We start from the raw sequence: 19029 nt of genomic DNA, 5'->3' as shown, positions 1-19029 counted from the left end.
ACATTTCGGTGCCTCCCTGCCGCTCCTGCAGGATTTCTCCCGAGGGGGCCGCCCCCGCCCCGCAGCCCGCCGGGATCCGCGCCCGCTGTGGCCGCCCCCGCCGCGGCGCTCGGCGCTGCCCCGCGCCCCTCGGCCGCCGGTTCGAGCCCCGGCTGGGGCTGCACCGCACAGCCGCGGACGGCGGGGGCCGTTCTCCCCCTCTCTCCCCCTTCACGCCGAAAGCCATCAGAGGCGTCGCGCCCAGGTGAAAACCTCCAGCTCCGCAGGAGCGTGTCTCCCCCCCTCCCCCCCCCCAGCGCTGACAGACAGCGGATCTCCTCCGCTGCATCGCAAGGTGGTGGGGAAGGGGGTGTTGTGTGTGCGTGGGGGGAGTTTAACCCCACGCCGCGGAGGTCTGGGTGTCCCGTTACGCGAGTTGTGGGGGCAGCGGAGGGCAGGAGCCCGTGCTCGGCGGCGGAGCTCAGCCGGGGAGGGATGGGGGGAGCGGGAAGGGGGAGATACTCACTATGAAAGAAGCTGCGCCCATGGGTCATGTCTGTTCCTTACACAAGGGGCTTCGGTCTCCACTAATTCCATTTAGATACGGGAGGACTTCCAGTGGCGGGGAGAGGATGGAAGTAGGAAAAGAAGAAGAAGAAAAAAAAAAATCCAGAAGCCCACACACAGCAGAGCGGAGCAGCCCTTTCCTCTCTCTCGCTCTCCCTCACCGCCTTCAAATAATCACCGCCGGCTCAATCCCATCACACCCGAGCTATCATCAGCACCACCATAAGCGTTGCATCGCGGCGGCGGGCAAGGCGGCGGCGGCGGCGGCGGCCCGCGCATCCAGGTGCCGGCGGGCGGCGGCGGCGGCGGCGGCGGGGCTAGCCGAGCCCCTAGTCACCAGTTTCATACAAAACCAAAAGCAGATCGAAGCATTTCCTGCAGGACTCCGAGCCCAGCGACTTCCAGCCCTTCGGCTTCTTTTGATGCATTGAAGAAGGGATTAATGGGTCCGTCATCAGCTCCCTGTGCTTGCTCCTCTGAAGGGGTGGGGGCGGGCAGGAGGGAACCCAAAGAGGAGGGGTGGGGGGAAGCGAGATTTACCAAATAGGGGATTTAGTCATATTTGTGTGCAATGCGATCCTTATTGGAGAAGAAATCCTTTAAAATCGAGCAAATCCATTTTTGCCAAACCCTCTCCCTGTGCGTAGCGTACCGTAGTATCAAGTGGTGGCAGCGGCAAGAAGCTGAAAACACATTGCACCGTCTGAAATCCTCTCGGGAATGGATGGAGCGAGATAGAGATGGATGAGGATAGAGAGATGTCCCCTCACTTCTCCGGTCCAGGGCGAGAAGCAGAAGAAAACCCTGGAGACTCTTCCATTCATTCAGTGCCGGGGAAGGGGAAAGAGAAGGAGAGGGGAAGGGCAGGAGGGTGTCGGTGATGGGGAAAGAATGATTTCGAAACTGGGAAATGAAGAGTAAGAGCAGAGGGATCCTCTCCCCTTCACTAACCGGTTCATGGATCAGATAAAATGCTCATGAGTTCCTCCTTGAACTGCACCTGCCAAAGGGAAATTGAAAATGTCTTCCACCTTGTGAGGAGACTTCTCCATTTACACCCCCTCCGCCATGCCTGCACACACGCATGTACACACACACACACACGCACGCACAAAAGGGAGCAATAAAAGTTTAGTTACTAATCCTCTGGCCGCAGATACAATGATTGCCTCTTCCAATCAGCCCCGAGACGACAGCAAAATCTCTGCCTTTCGCTCCCCCCTCCCTTTCTCAGGCTTATCTTCCACCCCAGCTACATCCCACCCCAAACACCCATCCCTTTGGCGAGGTTGCGGAAGGCTAGTGGCCAGGGCGGGAAGGGAGGAGGGAGAATAGGGAAAGCATATTAATAATAAGAGTACTGAGAGGACCCGAAATGATCTCAGCGAAAAACAAGAGAGGAGGAGGAGGAGGAGTGGACGGTGAGAAAGGGCAGCGTCCCCTCTTGGCCCCGGGAGCCGGCCCTGCTGCCTCCCGCAGCGCCGCGGCTCCGGCGCCCCCGGACCGGTCAAGGGGAGGGCGGCGGGGAGAGACAGGGGGCGAAGAACACTACGGGAGCGGCGGGGAGGGCCGAAGGGAAAGGAAGATTTGTGCCACACAAGTGCGAGGGGGGCAGGATGGAATCCCCCGGTCCCTCTGCACGGCAGCTGCGGCGGCGAGGCCGGGGCAGATCAGGCGCGGGAAAGCCCTCCCGCTCCCCTCAGGGATGGGGGGCAGACCCGGGGTACCTGGGTCCCGGGGCACAGCCAGCCCCTTCCCCGGGCTCCCCACGCCGCAGCCAGCACCTCGGAGTTCGGGGCGCTCCCGCTCCTCCTTGCCCGCACCTGATGCTCACGCCGTTCGCAACGAGAAAAGTGCGCCTGGAAGCGCGCAGCCGGCGCGGGAGCTGTCGGGGAGGAGGCTGTAAATCAATTAAAAATAAAATACAGTCCGGGATCCACCTTCGTGTGGATGAGGAAAGGCAAAGGGGAGGCGAGCGCGGGTCAGACGGCGCCGATCGCAGTTCGCAGGCGGTCCCCGCGGGCGGGCGCGGAGGGACGGTGCGCACCCGCGGAGCAGGGCTGCCGCCGGTTCGGCTCCCCCAGCCCGGGGTCTGCCGGCTGTCTACTGGGCTGTAATAAGGTAGCCGGGTGACTTGTTGTCTTTAGGGCAGCTTTTTAACGAGGCGGGTGCCTTTGCTCCCTCTGGGACAGCACTGAACAGCACAAGTGCTATTCCCGAAGGCGAACGATGAGGAAGCCTCGATTTTTTTATATATATATACATTTTTTTTTTAGTAAATCGACGTGTTTTAGCTAAGAACCTCAGGGCTTTTTTCAGCCTGTGGATTGTCTGCTCTGTACTCTGAAATCAAGCATATATCTGCCATCAACGCTGATGAACGTGGACAGTCAGCAACAGCGGCATGCAAGCTAGGATAAGTCTGAGGTGATCTTGGCTAGCAGAATTCATCCATTCAACCAGCCAGCCAGCCATCACCCCAGCCAGCCTGACTCTGAGCATTTAAAAATCCTGCTAGGTGAGAAGGTCACAGGATTCAGCTACAGGCATCTGCAGTAAGCTGTTCATAATAAGGAATATAGAAGATATAAGACTCCATGAAAGGATTCACCTATGTTTTGTGTAATCTGTCTTGCTATTAGTAACATCAAATCTGCAGCTGTTAATCTTAATAAACTGTCCTACTCTGCTTTCTAACTCTCTCAGCACTTTCTCTGACCTTCTGAATTCTCTCCCGCCTCAAGTTAAAGAACTTTATTGTGCAGTAATTGAAAGTCACCTGATTTATTCATAGGATAAACTTCCGTAATACAGATGTGCAGTCTGCCTTAGTCAAGCAACAGTAGAGTAACTGAAAAAGGATAGTGTCGAAAACAGTCATAGGAGTGTTTACAGACAGTCAGATGTTTCTTCTGCAGGATGATGCAGACATCCATATGGCTAAGTTTCAAGTTATAGTTACTTAAAAAAAAAAAAAAAAGCTTACAGAACAAGTAGGCACAAAACAGCTGATTTTGCTGTTCTGGGAAAATGTGCTGTGTCACATCATATAATAGTGAGCTTCAATATTTTTCCTTTTCTGAAATAGGGTGTTTTCATCTTTAAAGATCTTCGATCTCTTCTGATTGGCACTCTTAATTTTAAGGACATCATTGCAACAGCATTGAAAAATAGCATGTTTTACATACCATATATATTTAAAATATGACAAAATGTAATCAGTCACCATCACTATGGAGTAAGACATACACAAAATAGCTGAGGAATGGCCACAGTGACCATTACATCTTCTGCTAATGAGACCTTAAGGGGATATCTCAGGATCTACATAGTTGGGTGCTAAAAGGTTGCTCAAATGTGTTTATAGGCAAGCACATGGGGTTTGTAAGTTAGAGACCGATTGAAATAGTTTTCTACCTCGATAGATCTCCCTCCTGTAGAAAGTTTGAAATTTTGAACTTCATAAAACTACTACCGTCCTCACCACCATCTTTTTTTGCTTTAGGTCTCGTTTTGATGCAAAATCTGTTCATGTGAGTTTTAGTAAATACTCTTTCTCAGAAGGTAGTCTCTCACCAGACAGCATGCACCTTTCACTACCTTGGTTTCGTATGAGTAAATATTTATATACTTAGTGTGCATCTTATGCATCCTTAATTAGCCAATAAACATACCCTTACATTTCTACTAGGCAGTAAACTAAAAAAGGGAGAAAAAGATTCTTATTTAATAAAACGTGAGACGTAAAAAAAAAAAAAAAGGAAAAGAATAGTGACCATAAACAATTATCTCAAATGACATCTTAGTATTGTTTGTCATCCTTTGGATTTTACTTGGCAACGGTCTTAATGATTTTTAAATGGATTTAAGTGTTATTTTAAGTTTTTCATTTTCCTTAAAGTAAAAATATTGCCTTATTTTATTACATGGAATGACAGCTACACTTTTAGATTAGAAATTTACTTTTATTAGTTCTTTATTGGATGTCAGCTGAAATCTTATTTTCAGAAAATAAGCAAGACAACCTAACACAATTATGTTCCTTGATTCAATGCATACAATGTTATTCTTTGTAGTTTTAAACCATCTGTTAGATGGTAATCTCTTCATACAGCATATTCCGTCAGCCTCTCTCTTTCGTTTTCACAGCTGAGTTTTTCTATTGATTTTTATGGAAGTTTGTCTGAACCCAGAATATTTTATTCAGCAAGATATGAAATACTTCCTTCTTGTGGTCTAACACCTTCAGGCTAACATGAGACACTGATCAGCCTGAGGATGGTTAGCATGGCAGACAGGAGATGAACCATTTGGAGACCAATTTAAGCACTAGAGAATATTTCCAAATTGAGATTACAAAATGAGAAAAGGCAAACAAATATGAAAATATAGAAATGCTTTTGCATCTCAAATGTGTTAGGCTGGTGTTTCAATCACAAGAAAAGAAAAAAATATAATTCTGCCTTCCTTTTCTCCTTCTCTGGTTAATCTCTGTGTTTGTATGACAAATAGCAGAAATGACTCCTGGGCAACTGCCTGTAGGTGGCCCTGCCTGAGCAGGGTGTTTGGGCCAGATGACCTCCAGAGATGCCTTCCAACCTCAACCATCCCATGACTCTGTGATTCTGTAAGAACTGGAGACAAAGAAGCATGAAAGAGAGGAACAGATTCATTTTTATGGTCAGTAAGAAAAAGAAACTCGTTAATATTCAGGATTGAATTAGCTTGTTTTCATTTGTAACATATAATAGAATTAGACAATGTATCTGAATTATTTTCTTCTTGAATCAGAGGAGGTTATTCAGTTTCAGTTAAAACGCAAAATTGTTCAGTCTCGGTTAAAAATTTCCTGACATGGAGACATTCTAGTTAAATTGTCCTTGTACCTTTCTCTATTAAAATCTTTCTTGTAAAAACTCAATCTGTCCAGCATTTATTCCTTTTTTCGGCCATTTCAGATAGTCTTGTCTTATCCCTGCTCTGCCATTGACTGCTATTCTAACTACTCCCCTTAATAACTAAGTGAATTAATTCCTCTTTCTGTAGATAAAAGACTCAAAGGATTCAAAGTAGCCACATTGCTACTGAAAACCTCCTTGAACTGCAAGAAACAGCAAAGTTATGAAATGGAGGAGACATTTGCTTCCTGTTTTATGGAGAGCGGTCTACCCATCTGAAGGTGGGGAAAAAAAAAAAAAAGAGAGCATGATATTTCACTTCTCTACACTTGCTTTAAAAACAGTGTGAATTCTGTGCTGACGTATGTAATCACAGATGCACTTTTTGCATGAGCTCTTTGTGAATGGTTTTTGTTGCTAGAATGCAGCAAAGCCAAACGACATGCTCAGAATAATACTGCTATACACAGTGTGACATTTGGAAACGTTAAAATGAATCACCAAGTCCATCAGCACAGCTACGTATGTGTTTTAGTTCAGATTAGGAATGCGGTTTTGAAGTAAATCTCCCAATTGCCTCCACTTACTGCATTTTGGATTGCAGATTGGAGCAGTCTTTGAGTGTGTGAGCTGTGTTACTTACGGATGAAACTAAGCTGAGAGATGTGTTCCAGGAGCAGAGCCTGTTTTCCAGCTTCTGAAGGGCACACAGTCTGCAGGAACAGAGTAAAACTAGTGCTAAATAAATACCCCTTAAAACAGATACAGAAAAGGCATGGAGATCTCAGTACCAACTATTTCACTTTTCAGATAAGCTCCTTTTGCACTGAGTTACTCATTGATGTGGACTTATCCAATACTTCTTTCAACTGAAACAGAGTTGAAACAAGAAAAACTGAAATATGCTCCATTTTTTTTTGTGATGAAACACCTACTGAGAGGCACAATATATATATCTCCATTTGATAACAGGATAATGGCACCTTTTGGTCCTTTAAAATAAAATCTGTTCTCTCATTATCCATTTTCTGGTCATTTGCAGACCTCTCTTCTGTCAGTGTGAGGACTCCGGGTCTGCACCATTCCAACAAATACTTCCCTGAACACAACAGGGTTAGAACACCTCTTCTGACAAACTTTTCTTGGAAATTGACATGTGTTTTCCTTTTACAAACCAGTGAGGGTGATAATACTTTAATATGAGAAGAAAGAAGTTTAAAAAAGGAAAGAAGAAAAATCTGATACTTTTTATCTGCAGTTACTCATAGTTAGCCTGGATTTACAAAGTGCAATTTGGATTTACAGGATACCCTATGATTTCAATGAGATAATAGACTTCTTTTTTACAAGATGCTTACTTTTTGATTTTAATTTTTTTTTCTCCTTCCCATTTGATTAGTCTGACTCTGAAAAAGAATGAATTAAAAAGTAGTTGTTGCTAGATTGAGGAATTGGCAAGGTTGGCTACCATACTCAGTTTTCTTTATCTAGAACAGTGATCTCCAAAATGAGAGAAGATTGTACTCTCACAGGGTGCACAATACAACCAATTGGGGTATGGGAAGAAAATTTTTTTTGCATTCTTAATTAAAAAAAAAAGTGTTTATTTCAAATTTATCTCATCCTTTTAAATTTCTATATTTGGGTGTGCTTTATAATATACAAAATACATTAGCATAGTAGTACAAGTATATAATTTATGAATAAATAAATATGCATATATTGGGAGTGCATGCTCAAAAATCTTTTACTGATAGGGGTTTGCGATCAAAAAAAATTTGGAGACCACTGACCTAGAAAAACACTGTCAACTGTCCTCTGGACCAAATGATACTCGAAAAAGTGCTAGCCAGGATTCCAATTTTTAGGCTGAGATATATTTGGCACTTAAATAAAAGTTTTCAAGAACTTTTGTTTTTACCATTTGAAGAGTTAGGGTCATTCTTAATGGAATTTCTTAGTACAGAATATGAGAATGTTGGTAAGTTGGTTTATGAATTAAATGTAAACATACTGCGATCTGAAAGAGCTCAAGACATTCCATGCTTATTATTGGCAAAATCTGAAAGCTGTTAAACAAGGATATTTGAAAATACTTTCTCCTTTCCAATCCATCCAGTAGGAATTCTGTAAACACAAGTCTCTGGCCAAAATAACTAATGCTAAAAAAAAAAAAAGAAAAAAAAAAGGATGAAAAAGAAAAAATAGGCAGTTTCAAAAGAAATAACTGTAAGAGTATATGAATTTCTAAGTAGGTAAACCTTTCCTAAGATTATATTCTGAATCATCAATCACAGGCTAAGAATTTGAAGATAACTGCAAAAGATAAGCCATGAGAATATGCTTAATTGAAAATTAAAAACCAAAATGGTAGATGTTAGAATTAATTTTAAAATAGATAACTTACTCCTTACAAAACTTACCACACAATGAACACTTATTTAAAAATTGCTACTTGTATTTTTTGTAAAGAATAACTTTCAGCTGGTTTCCATACAATGGTCATGTTGAATGAACATCAAAATCTCTTTTACATAGATCAGTATAATCAAAAACACTAATATTACAGTAGGAAAGTTCTACTAAATTTGGGTACCACATAAAATTGACTGGGCCATGTTTGAGATAGAAGACTCAGATCATCATATCACAGTTAAGGGTGACCCTTTAAACCTGATAACCACCATATAATCAATAATTAGCATCATAAATTAAGATCTATTGCAAAATCAAATGCAACACTTTTTTCAGTAGAATGTTATCCTGGGCAAATGCATTAAAAATTAAAACTATCTGATATTTATTATGAAGTAATAAATTACAAATATATCATTATATTAATGCTAAATATTTTAACAGCCCTTCTGTAATTACGTTATTATTAAACCTGCTATTTAATACTAAGAAAGACTATGTTAGATTCAAGAACAATATGATATTAAAGGATTCAAAGAATTTTAAAGAATGGTTCAAAATGCTGATATGCCTACCTATTTTTAAATCTTGAAAGTAATCCCTTGGATGAGAAAATATGCTCCTCTGTGGTTCATATTTGCACAAGCAAAAGTCTGTGAATTTTTCAAACCTGTAAAATATCAAAGCCATCTTTCACTTTTATATCCTAAATTATATTTCACACTTTTAAATCTTCTTAAAATCCAATGCTACATATATGCATAAACACCCCTGTGCAGAATTTTGGAATTAAGTATGCATAATGGCACTGCTTTATTTTGAGTAATAAAGGCTAGAAATCAGCCAACCTGGAGGTTTCTAACTTTGTCTTTTTTGAACTCTGCCAAGTCAAGTCCTGTCAGAGCATTCATTTCCATATTTACTAGAATTAAAAGGAGTCCTTGCAGAGATTTTGCTCAATCTTAAAAAAGGGGAGTAAGGGGGAAAGAATCCTCCTCTTATGATGCCAGCTGTAGAAAATGTTCATCCAAAACCAAAACATCTGATAAAACTGCAAGGCTCCAAAGTGGAGGAGTGAAATGTAAATTGTAGGATGGATTTTTATCACAATGAGATCAAGTGACTGCACACTCCATGTGGAGGATTCCAGTGCTGGTAGATAGCCAACAGAAGCTGCTGATGAACTGCAGGAGCTTTCCGCTCATGCAAGTAAGACAGTTGTAGGCCTTGCTCCTGTTGTCTCTGGAGGAGAACTTTCCCTTTTGAGTCACAGGGGAATGGAAGATTCCTCTTGTATCATCTTTAACTAAGACAAGGGGTAACGGTTTTAAACTGAAAGAGGGCAGATTTAGATTGGATATAAGGAAGAAATTCTTCACTCAGAGGGTGGTGAGGCACTGGAACAGGTTGCCCAGAGATGTTGTGGATGCCCCATTCCTGGAAGTGTTCAAGGCCAGGTTGGATGAGGCTTTGAGCCACCTAGTCTAGTGGCAAGTGTCCCTGCCCATGGCAGGGGGGGTTGGAACTAGACGATCTTTGAGGTCCCTTCCAACCCTAACCATTCTATGATTATGTGCAAATAAGAAAACCAAGCATTCACTTGCCTGTTGGTCTGCTGTGTGTGAATAGAGAATGTCTGGAAATAAGGCAGATAACTATTGTGGTAATAAATATAGCCTAATGATTGATGCTATTGGGACCTCAGCACAATATGCAGATAAAGTAGACTGTATAGCCGTGTTCTGGTGACATTAACTATTAGCTGATTCATTTGCACTTACCTTCGAGACATTCCATTGCAGCTTTCCCTGAGCTCTTTTTCCTATAACTGTATATAGGGTAAATATATTCGAATACCAAATGGAGGTCCTACCTGAAAAATGTATTTAAAAATAATGTGACATATGTAGGGACTGTATGTATTTGTTCTTCATTGCATTTTAAGGCAAAGTTTAATTTACTTATAAAGATACTTGCATGTTTTCCTGAAGCTCATTAAATATTCTCTTTGGCATTGACAAAAGAAATAACCTTGTTATTTAGACAAAACAGCACCGTGTCTCCTACCTAATAGTATGGAAACTTAAAAGAATTAATTGAAAAGTTCAACTAATTTTTATTTCATTAGTGTTCCAGCGGAACACTGTGATTAAATGCATTTTTCCAGGGGATTGTTAATAGGACTCAATTTACACTTTAAGACAAATACTCTTTTTTTACACTAGAGAGGCAGGGTAAGTCATCTTTATTATTTAAATAGAATGTTTGTAATATCATGCTGCGGAAAGAAGAGCATGACTCGTACTCTCTTACCAAACTTTTAGTCCTTATGAGAGAGTAAGAAAGGCAGAGGCAGGTCACACATTTTGGACTCAAATTAATTATTGTTAGATACGATGAAAATATCTTTACCGTGGACCTAGTTCAAAAGGGCACTTATTTATAATCTCTTGGAGAAAAAAAAGTTTGAATGCTGCATGCATTTTGCTAACTGCTAAGTCAGCATCTTTGCTATATCTAGCACACAAGTTATATATGTAGTATATACAGCAAAGCTACAAGTAAATGAATGATGTACTGAAAACTCGATTGAGATTACAGTAAAAGAGGAAGAGTTATACGGGAACACTGAATCAGAAGCAGAAGCATAGCTTGGTCAGCAGGTGTAAATCAACAAAATTTCACTGAAGATGTTGGATACACATTCATCAGTCCAAATGAAGTCTTATTGTAATTACTAGCTTCTAGATTAACACATAGCTTAGACTTTCATTGTGTTGTTCTGTTCTTAATCTTGAGGTGGGGAGAAAAGGGAAGGCTGGCAGGGGATGGAAAGACTACATATATGAAGGCAAGTGTGACATACTCTTAATGGAGATACTTAGACATTAATAGATAACATTACAGACTTAACTCTTCTCAGGTAAAATTAATGCATTACAAATACTTAAAAATCCAGAAATCTCCACTATTAAATATCAGATCAACACCTAGCAGTAGAAACCTAAATACTTCTGAGGACCTGAATGCACATAGCAGAAGTACTTGGAGACAACCTCCACCAGAGTAGGATTCATTCAGGATCATACCACCGAGCTTACACCCTCCAGGAGATGTTTGAGTTCTAAACACAGCAACCATGAATGAAAAGAGAATCACACTGAGCTTCTCAACAGTACAATCAAATTCAAGTGGTAGCGTTCCCAAAATGGGGACAGCTGACCTGGGCAGAACAAGAAAAGCACTCCAAAGAGTCACTACCCCAGTGGCACCTACACAAGTGGGCCTGGCAACTTCTGCTGCAGGGAGTGTTCATTAGCATCCCAAATGTCTGGAAGAGACTGTTGCCTGTATCTCTGTACAGATTTTGAGTGGGATAGAGTTAATTTTCTTTATGACAACTCTTATGGCACTATGTTTTGGATTTGTGCTGAAAGCAGTGTTGATGCACAGGGATGTTTTTGTTACTGCTGAGCAGTGCTTACACAGCATCATGACCTTTTCTGCTTCTCACCCCACCCCACCAGCGAGTAGGCTGGATGTGCACAAGAAGCTGGGAGGGAACACAGCCAGAACAGCTGACCTCAACTGATCAAAGGGATATTCCATACCATATAACATCATGCTTAGCAATAAAAGCTGTGGGGAAGAAGGAAGAGGAAGGTGGGGATGTTCAAATTTATGGCATTTTTCTTCCTGCATAACTGTTACGCATGATGGAGCCCTGCTTTCCTGGAGATGGCTGAACACCTGCCTGCCCATGGGAAGTAGTGAACGAAGTCCCCAACACAAGAAGGACATGGAGCTACTGGAGTGAGTCCAGAGGAGGGCCATGAAGATGATCCCAAGGCTGGAGCACCTCTGCTATGAAGACAGGCTGTTAGGCCGCTCCAGCAACCGAACCCACATAGCCGGTCACTCACCCTCCCACACTCCCAGGAATGAGGGAGAGAATTAAAGGATAAATGGGAAACCCGTGTGTTGAGATAAGAACAATTTAATACAGAGAAGTAATACACAGTGTAGATGCTCACCACCCCCTCTTATCCGCAGCCCGTCTCGTCCCGAAGCTGCAAACCTGGATGAACGCGAGGCCCCGAAATAGGGAGGGGCAGAGAGAGAGAGAGAGAGTACTCCGAGAGTGGAAGTACCGGGAGAGAGAGGAAAAAAGGCAATAGAGCAAAAGCTCAGCAAGCGCAAAAGAGCAAAAGCGGCGAAAGAGCCAAAGCGCAAAAGCCCTTCTGTCTGGCTGACCCTCACTTTTATACTGGGCATGAGGCTGCATGATATGGAATACTAATTGGCCAGTTTGTCCCTCAATCTTAAGTTCCACCACAAATCACAAGGGGAATCGTGTCCCCCTTGTCCCAGCTATGCTCCCCCCTTATCCTGCCGTGCTTCTGCACTCCAGCACACTGAAAAGTCCTTGGAGTTTCACGTCCAACCACAAACACCAACTTGTTATCAACATTCTTCTCAGAACGAGCCTCTGAGTAAAACCAAAACATGGAGCTCTTCTAGCTGCTAAAAAGAAGAGCTAACACTGTCCCAGCTAAAACTAGGACACAGGCTGAGAGAGTTGGGGCTGTTCAGCCTGGAGAAGAGAAGGCTCCAGGGTGATCTTCTAGCAGCTTTCCAGTACCTAAAGGGGGCCTACAGGAAAGCTGGAGAGGGACTTTTTACAAGGGCATGTAGTGATAGGACAAGGGCCAATGGATTTAAACTGAAGGAGGGCAGATTTAGATTAGATCTAAGGAAGAAATTTTTTACATTGAGGGTGGTGAGGCAGTGGAACAGGTTGCCCAGAGAAGTTGTGGATGCCCCATCCCTGGAAGTGTTCAAGGCCAGGTTGGATGAGTCTTTGGGCAACTTGGTGTAGTGAAGGATTTCTCTGCCCATGGCAGGGGGGTTGGAACTAGATGATCTTTAAGGTCCCTTCCAACCCAAACCATTCTATGATTCTATGATTCTATGAATTCCTTATTTTCCTTTGCCTGCATGAGCAGCTTTTGCTTTACCTATTACACTGTCTTTATTTTAAGCCACATTTTCTCACTTTTCCTTTTCTGATTCTCTCCCTTATCCTGCTGAAGGGGAGTGAGCGAGCAGCTGTGTGGGGCTGAGCTGCCTACTGGGGTCAAATCACAACAGTATCACATGTGGTTCACTCAACCAGTCCCTGTCGATGATGACACAGGACACACTAATGCCTTACTTGGGTCTTTCTAACGCTCCCAGAAGTCCATTGCCTTATGTAGGACCCTACTTTACTGATGGCTGAAGCTATCTGGGGTGTTTTTCTTGTTCTGCATACATGAGTTTTTTACTTTTATGACACTGGCATCAAAGTATAGTATTCTAAATAATGCAAAACAATTGTATTACAAGTCTGGACAAAGTGTTAGTAGATATTAAGGTTGTAAATTTTCCAAGAAGATAACTATAAATACAGAGTCCTTCCTTGACTATTATTTACATGAGTAAGCTGTTGTCAGGTGAAAACTTTTCTCAATTTCTGGTTTAAATTGTATGTTCTGTCATTTAAGTCCTATAATGCTTCCTCATATTTAAGAAAAATGTATTAAAACCCAGCATTTTTAGTACACAGTTCCTGTAAAATGCAAAATTTCTTTCCAAGGGCTAGGCTCATGCAAAAATAATCAACTGTCTTTAAAGTCATAGCTAAGGCAAAATTTAGTATTGTCAGGTCAATAGTGTCAAAATTGGCTTTGATTTCTATCTTGTGAATGGCCTTTCATCCACAGTGCACATACGCAAATTTTCACAGAGGTCTTCATGGTTAAACGAATGGTATGCACTTGCACATGACAGTTTTTCAAATTACAATTCAGCTTACTCATTGTATTCTGCATCAGCTTTCTAAAATGAATAGCCTCAAGTTTAGCTATTCTATTTTAAAACTGCCAAACATTATTAGTAAAGCAGAGAAGCAGTTCAAAAAGTAATTAATTCCAGGGCTTAGAGTAAACTGCTATTTTAATTAAAAGAACACTAAATACTAATGTCCTGCTTCTTTGTACTTAGAACACGAAATAAAAAAAGTCTAAATCAGTTACATTTAATACATTTTAAATGTAAGTTGAAATATATTGAAGGCATGTGTCCTGTTCCTGCTATTTATAAACAGAGACAAAAGAAAAAATTAGAAGTTAAAGAGATCATATACCATATTTCTTAGTTATACTGTGCCATTTTTCTTATTGATTCTCTTCCAACTTGTGCTGAGTAGGAAAATCAACTGGTATATAATAGGTCTTTTCACCATATTCATGTTGCACAAGATGTCAGACTTCAGTTGTGCAGTTAAGACAATTGCCACCCATAAATCCACAGAAGATGTAAGGTCTGAAACACTTCTCATTTGAAGCTGTGAAGTAGGCTTTCTACGCCTTGTAAATTTACACCTTCTTCATGTTGTCCAAAATTTAAATTATACACAAAGAAGGCACTCTATATGTGAAGAAACATAAGCTTTAGGCAGTTTGATTTTTGCTACAGTTTTACAGTCTCCCATTTGACGATTCTGTCTCCTCATGGAGCAGTGAAACTCTCAGCAGGTACGTCTGCAGTGTGCCATGGAGCATAGAGTGGCTGCTTCCAAACCTACAAGGTTTACCTCTCTGACCTTGTCTTTAACACACTTTTAAAGAGTTGCACAAGAAAGCTGCATCTGCAATCTCAGAAAACTTGGTTCAAGCATTTTTTTCCCCCAATCCAGACTAGAGATTGAATCTAGAGGTGCTGCATCCTAAGTAATTATCACAATATTAACCATGTTTACTTATTTACTTTTCCTGGAAAATCTGGTGCTGGGCAGAAGAAACTTTTCCTAAAAGATATTTTCTTGAAACTAGCTCATTACCACAACAAGTCTCTTTCCAACAAGTCATTACGTTTTAACAAAAACCAAAGCAACCTTATTCTATCAAACTGCTGCACTTAATTAATCCTAGCCCATCCAAAATATAAGATGTTAGCAAGCTAGAAAAAACAAAGTACAGAATTCCACTGCATATTCAAGATGTCAAATACTCAAATGATGTTTGTCACATTAATTGGTGCAACACAAAAACTGTGTTGGACAGTCCATAAGGCTTCTTCATCTCACTTTCTGGGTAGGATTGACTGCATAATCAGAGAATGAAACTTCAAATATAAAGCATAAATATCTATACCAAGAGTATTATTGAATTTGGCTCCTGAATTTACATTACCATCAGAGATATCCAGAGAGGGATGTTCAATCATTCATTCTCTCCTCAGAGAATGAGTTTAACCATTCAATGAGTTGTTTTTGACGTACTGTGTACTTGAGTAACTATTCTTTGCCTGCCATGGTATTATATGAGACATTTTTTTTTGCAAGCTACACTGTTGTCATGTGACATGTTAATATTGGCCCAGTGTTACTGACATGAGCATATATCCTGGACGGTGTACCAAGGCTTATCTCAAGATTTTCAGCATTTTCAATTTTATGGTCCATTCTCAGGTTCTTATTATTTTCTAAACTTTATCCATTTGTGTAGACTTTTTCTGCCAAGCATCTGATTCTATTTTCACACTTTGGAAAAATGTCAAGAATGGTTCAGCCATTTCTCAGTCTGATGTGAAGGAAAAAATTCTATTAATTAATTCTTGATCTTTATGACAATTATTTCATGGAAAAGTTTTATAGATACTTTATTTTAAATAGAAGGATATGAATTTAAATTAAATTTCTAGTGCCTTATACAAATAATAAAAGTAATAAAAGTTTACCCAAATCTGACCAAATTAGGAGACTAAGCACATTAGGGCCATCTTCCACCCAGTAGGAAGGAAAGAGGAAACAGATATAAAAAGGCTAACACATAACTGAAAGTATACTTCTTCTAGGTGGTGCTGTTGCTTCGTTCTTGTGAAAAAAAACAAACAACAATTTTCCGAAAAAAATAGTTTGTGATAAATTAATTAGGGTTTATACTACTTTTATACAAATGAAGGATATTATTAGATTTCAAATAATCTCACATATAACATACCTAACTTCTGAGTATATATTATATTTATGTTTTCAGGTACTTTTTAAGGTAATTTTCAGTTCTATACATATTGCCATAATTAAATTACATTGCAGTAATTAACACTATTGATTAAATTTTATCTTTAAAATTTATACTAAAATAAGCCTTTGATTTCAGAAAACTTGCCTTTTCCATTCATGATACTAACAGGCTTGAAAGCCAGAAAAGACTCATACAAGCCTCTGAGATCTGCACGTACATATTACTAACTGCACAACAATCAGAATTGAAAGAGGTCTCCAAAGGTCAAAAAGGAAATGGCCTAAATCAGAGAAATGTTCTTTATAGAGGTATTTACATTTGTTAGCATTTATAGCGTACTAATCAATTCTAACTATCAGAATGTGTTCCCTTCTGTTCAGATGTCTAATTTATTTATATGGATTTAAGAATAAAGGTTTCACTGGAAATAAATTGAGGGATTCAGTAGTATAAGTGTTCAGAAAAGCTGTAGTTCAAAATCACTTACCTGGCAAAAGTCCCAGGAAGGCAGCATTGGTGTCATCTGTTCAAAACATTATATGGTTCCATTACTGCAGTCCGTGAGCATCTCAAAGCTTTTATTATATTTATTTTCAAATCTTCATAGAATCATAGAAAAATAAAGCTGAGAGGGACTTTAAGGGGTCACTGAGTTCTCTGGCACAAGGCAAGATGAGCTTATCTTTGTCATTCCTAATACATATGATACGGGGATAGGTATAGGAGTAGGCATAAGACTACATAAGACTATATTAGCTATTATTTCTATGGATAGGGATAAGAATAGGCATAAGACTCTGGGAAATACAGAGCTCTGTGAAATAGCTCTGTGAATTGCTAGAAGTTATCAAATACTAATCCCTGCTTTGAAACACTAACTACCCAAAAAGAAGGCCTGTAAGAGAGACAAAATAAATGATGGCAAGGTTGTAACTCATGACCCATAGGGAGAAAAACAGACAAAGAGGAGAGATAAGGACTAACGAGAACTAACATTTGTCTTCAAGCAATAACAAGTAGGAGACAGCCAGGTGTCCACTCAAGGCCAGGGAAACGGTTTGGCTCTACGGGCCCAGCCAAAACAAGAATTTTAGAGATTTAGGGAAGAAGTGAAAAACACACAGCGAGGAAGACCTACGGCCTTCATCCCAAAGACCCCTGCCCACGACCACCAGGAGGCGTGTCAAGGAGGAGCCTGAGGCGGATCCTGAGGCGGGGGCTATGGAAATGATCTCCAGGGAGAGACTGCCCTTTTCGGGGAGGGGGTGATGAGTGTGTCTGTATAAATACAAGAAAACTGCTACGGCGGGTGTGCACGTTTGTGGTGGAGCGATCCCCCGTGCACCCAGCGCTGCAATAAACATACCTACTTTACAACTTTCCAAGTTGTGGAGTCTGTTTCCGCACATCAGTTTTGGCGAGCCAGGCAGGAGACTCTCTGCTCGACTGTGGAACCGACTGCGGAGCGGACGCCCCTAGGCGCGCCCCGAGAACTTTCCTCGGAGGAGCCTCCTCTCCTCAGCCGATTACCCAGAGGCAGACAAGGACTTCCTGAGCCGCGGACAAACGGTATGTTTGGGTAAGAATGGCCGGAGACGTCTGGCGTATGGGGCTGCTGGTAAATCGCGCGGAGACGTCCGGCGTGCAGCCTTGTCCCCGGGCAGGGCAGGGTGCCCTGCGGTAAGGAGGGCCCTGGGGAGTTTGCTGCCTTAGAGGATCAGAGACTGGTGAGCTGGAATCTGTGCCAGCAAGATCCAGAGACTGAAAACAGAGACTGGTGAGCTGGAATCTGTGCCAGCAAGAACCAGAGACTGAGACCAGGGACTGGTGAGCTGGAATCCAGATCCGGAGACTGGGCCAGCAAGAACCAGGGACTGGCAGGCCGCTAGCGATCTTGCGAGCAGATCGAGCAAACTCAGAGGCTTTCGCTACTTCCCTGAATGGCGAGGCGCCGTTTTGGCATTTCACTTGGGCGCCCGAACACTGAGTCTGACACAGAGGGGTGGGTAAGTAGCGCAACCTCACAGTCATATGGCTTATGGAATATTAGCAGCTGCAGAAGGGGTAATAGCTGGATCGGTAATTGTCTGTTATCTGCTCTGTTATATGTTCTTTTGTTCCTGTCGTTCTGTGTTTTGTGTAAGTAACAAGAGAAGACATTTCGTTCCAGCCGCACCTGGCCCTATACCCTGAAAAGGGTGAGAGGTGTCAGAAAGCAATGGGGACGATTTGAAATCTCTATATACTGTTATCTATTGCAAAATCTGGTACTGTGTATTTCGTAAAGTTTATACCATTCAAAGTTTATATCGTCTAACATCAGCGCATGTAATAAGGCCTTTTAATGTTTGTATAAGTTTGCCAGGCTAGCCCTGAAATGTGTGATTTTGTGATTAATCACTGAGTGAGTGTTTAAGCGAGTGAGACGCAGCCTGGCTGCGGAGCAAGTGTGCCGTTCTGATCCATGGTCCCGTGTTCTCCGTGAGGAGAGCGGCCGGAGACGAGTGAAGCGTGTGATACCGTAAAAGCGTACGTGTGAGTGGGTGAGACGTGTAATTGTGCACAAAGCGAGTGCAGAGTCTGAATCCGCGGTTCAGTTCTCCCATGAGGGAAACAGCCGGAGACGGACAAAGCAAGTGACAAACTAAAAATTGTATTATTATTCACACGAGCATCAGACAGAATATTAAGGTGCAGTTAAAAGGGAGGAATGGAGTAAAGGGAAAGTAAGTGAAATGGGGGGAGGAAAAAGTAAACCTTATGAAAAATCCCCTTTGGGATGTATATTAACACACTGGAAAGATATAGTGGGACAAGGAGGCATGGAGAATACGAAGAAACTAATCAAATATTGTAACCAATGGTGGCTGCTTTATAAGCTAGAAAATGAAGCTAAATGGCCCAGTGAGGGTGGAACACTAAACTATGACACGCTTTTACAATTAATGTGTTGTTCCTAAGAAGGGAAGAAAAATGGGATAAAGTTAAATACGCAGATATGCTCTTTGTTCTCCGAAATAACCCTGAATGACAGAGAGATTGCAGACTAATGCCTCCACGGGATCCCATAGTCCTTGCATTAGAAAAGGAAAACAAGAGGG

The 19029-nt window shown here is 41.8% G+C and overlaps 1 protein-coding gene across 1 annotated transcript in view; it reads right to left on the bottom strand.

Annotated features, from left to right (window-relative positions):
- NETO1 (neuropilin and tolloid like 1) overlaps nucleotides 1-533 on the bottom strand; it is a 70010-nt gene extending 69477 nt beyond the window's left edge. The window contains exon 1 of the mRNA XM_086609175.1: nucleotides 506-533. Coding sequence (XP_086465301.1) covers nucleotides 506-533 — 28 coding nt within the window. The remainder of the gene's footprint in view (nucleotides 1-505) is intronic.
- Nucleotides 534-19029: the final 18496 nt, after the last annotated feature.

This window comes from Tauraco erythrolophus, chromosome 3 (assembly GCF_009769465.1).
Source record: "Tauraco erythrolophus isolate bTauEry1 chromosome 3, bTauEry1.pri, whole genome shotgun sequence".
Classification (NCBI taxonomy): Eukaryota; Metazoa; Chordata; class Aves; order Musophagiformes; family Musophagidae; genus Tauraco; species Tauraco erythrolophus.
Note: the sequence above shows the minus strand (reverse complement) of the source record. Positions and strands in the feature narration are given on the sequence as shown.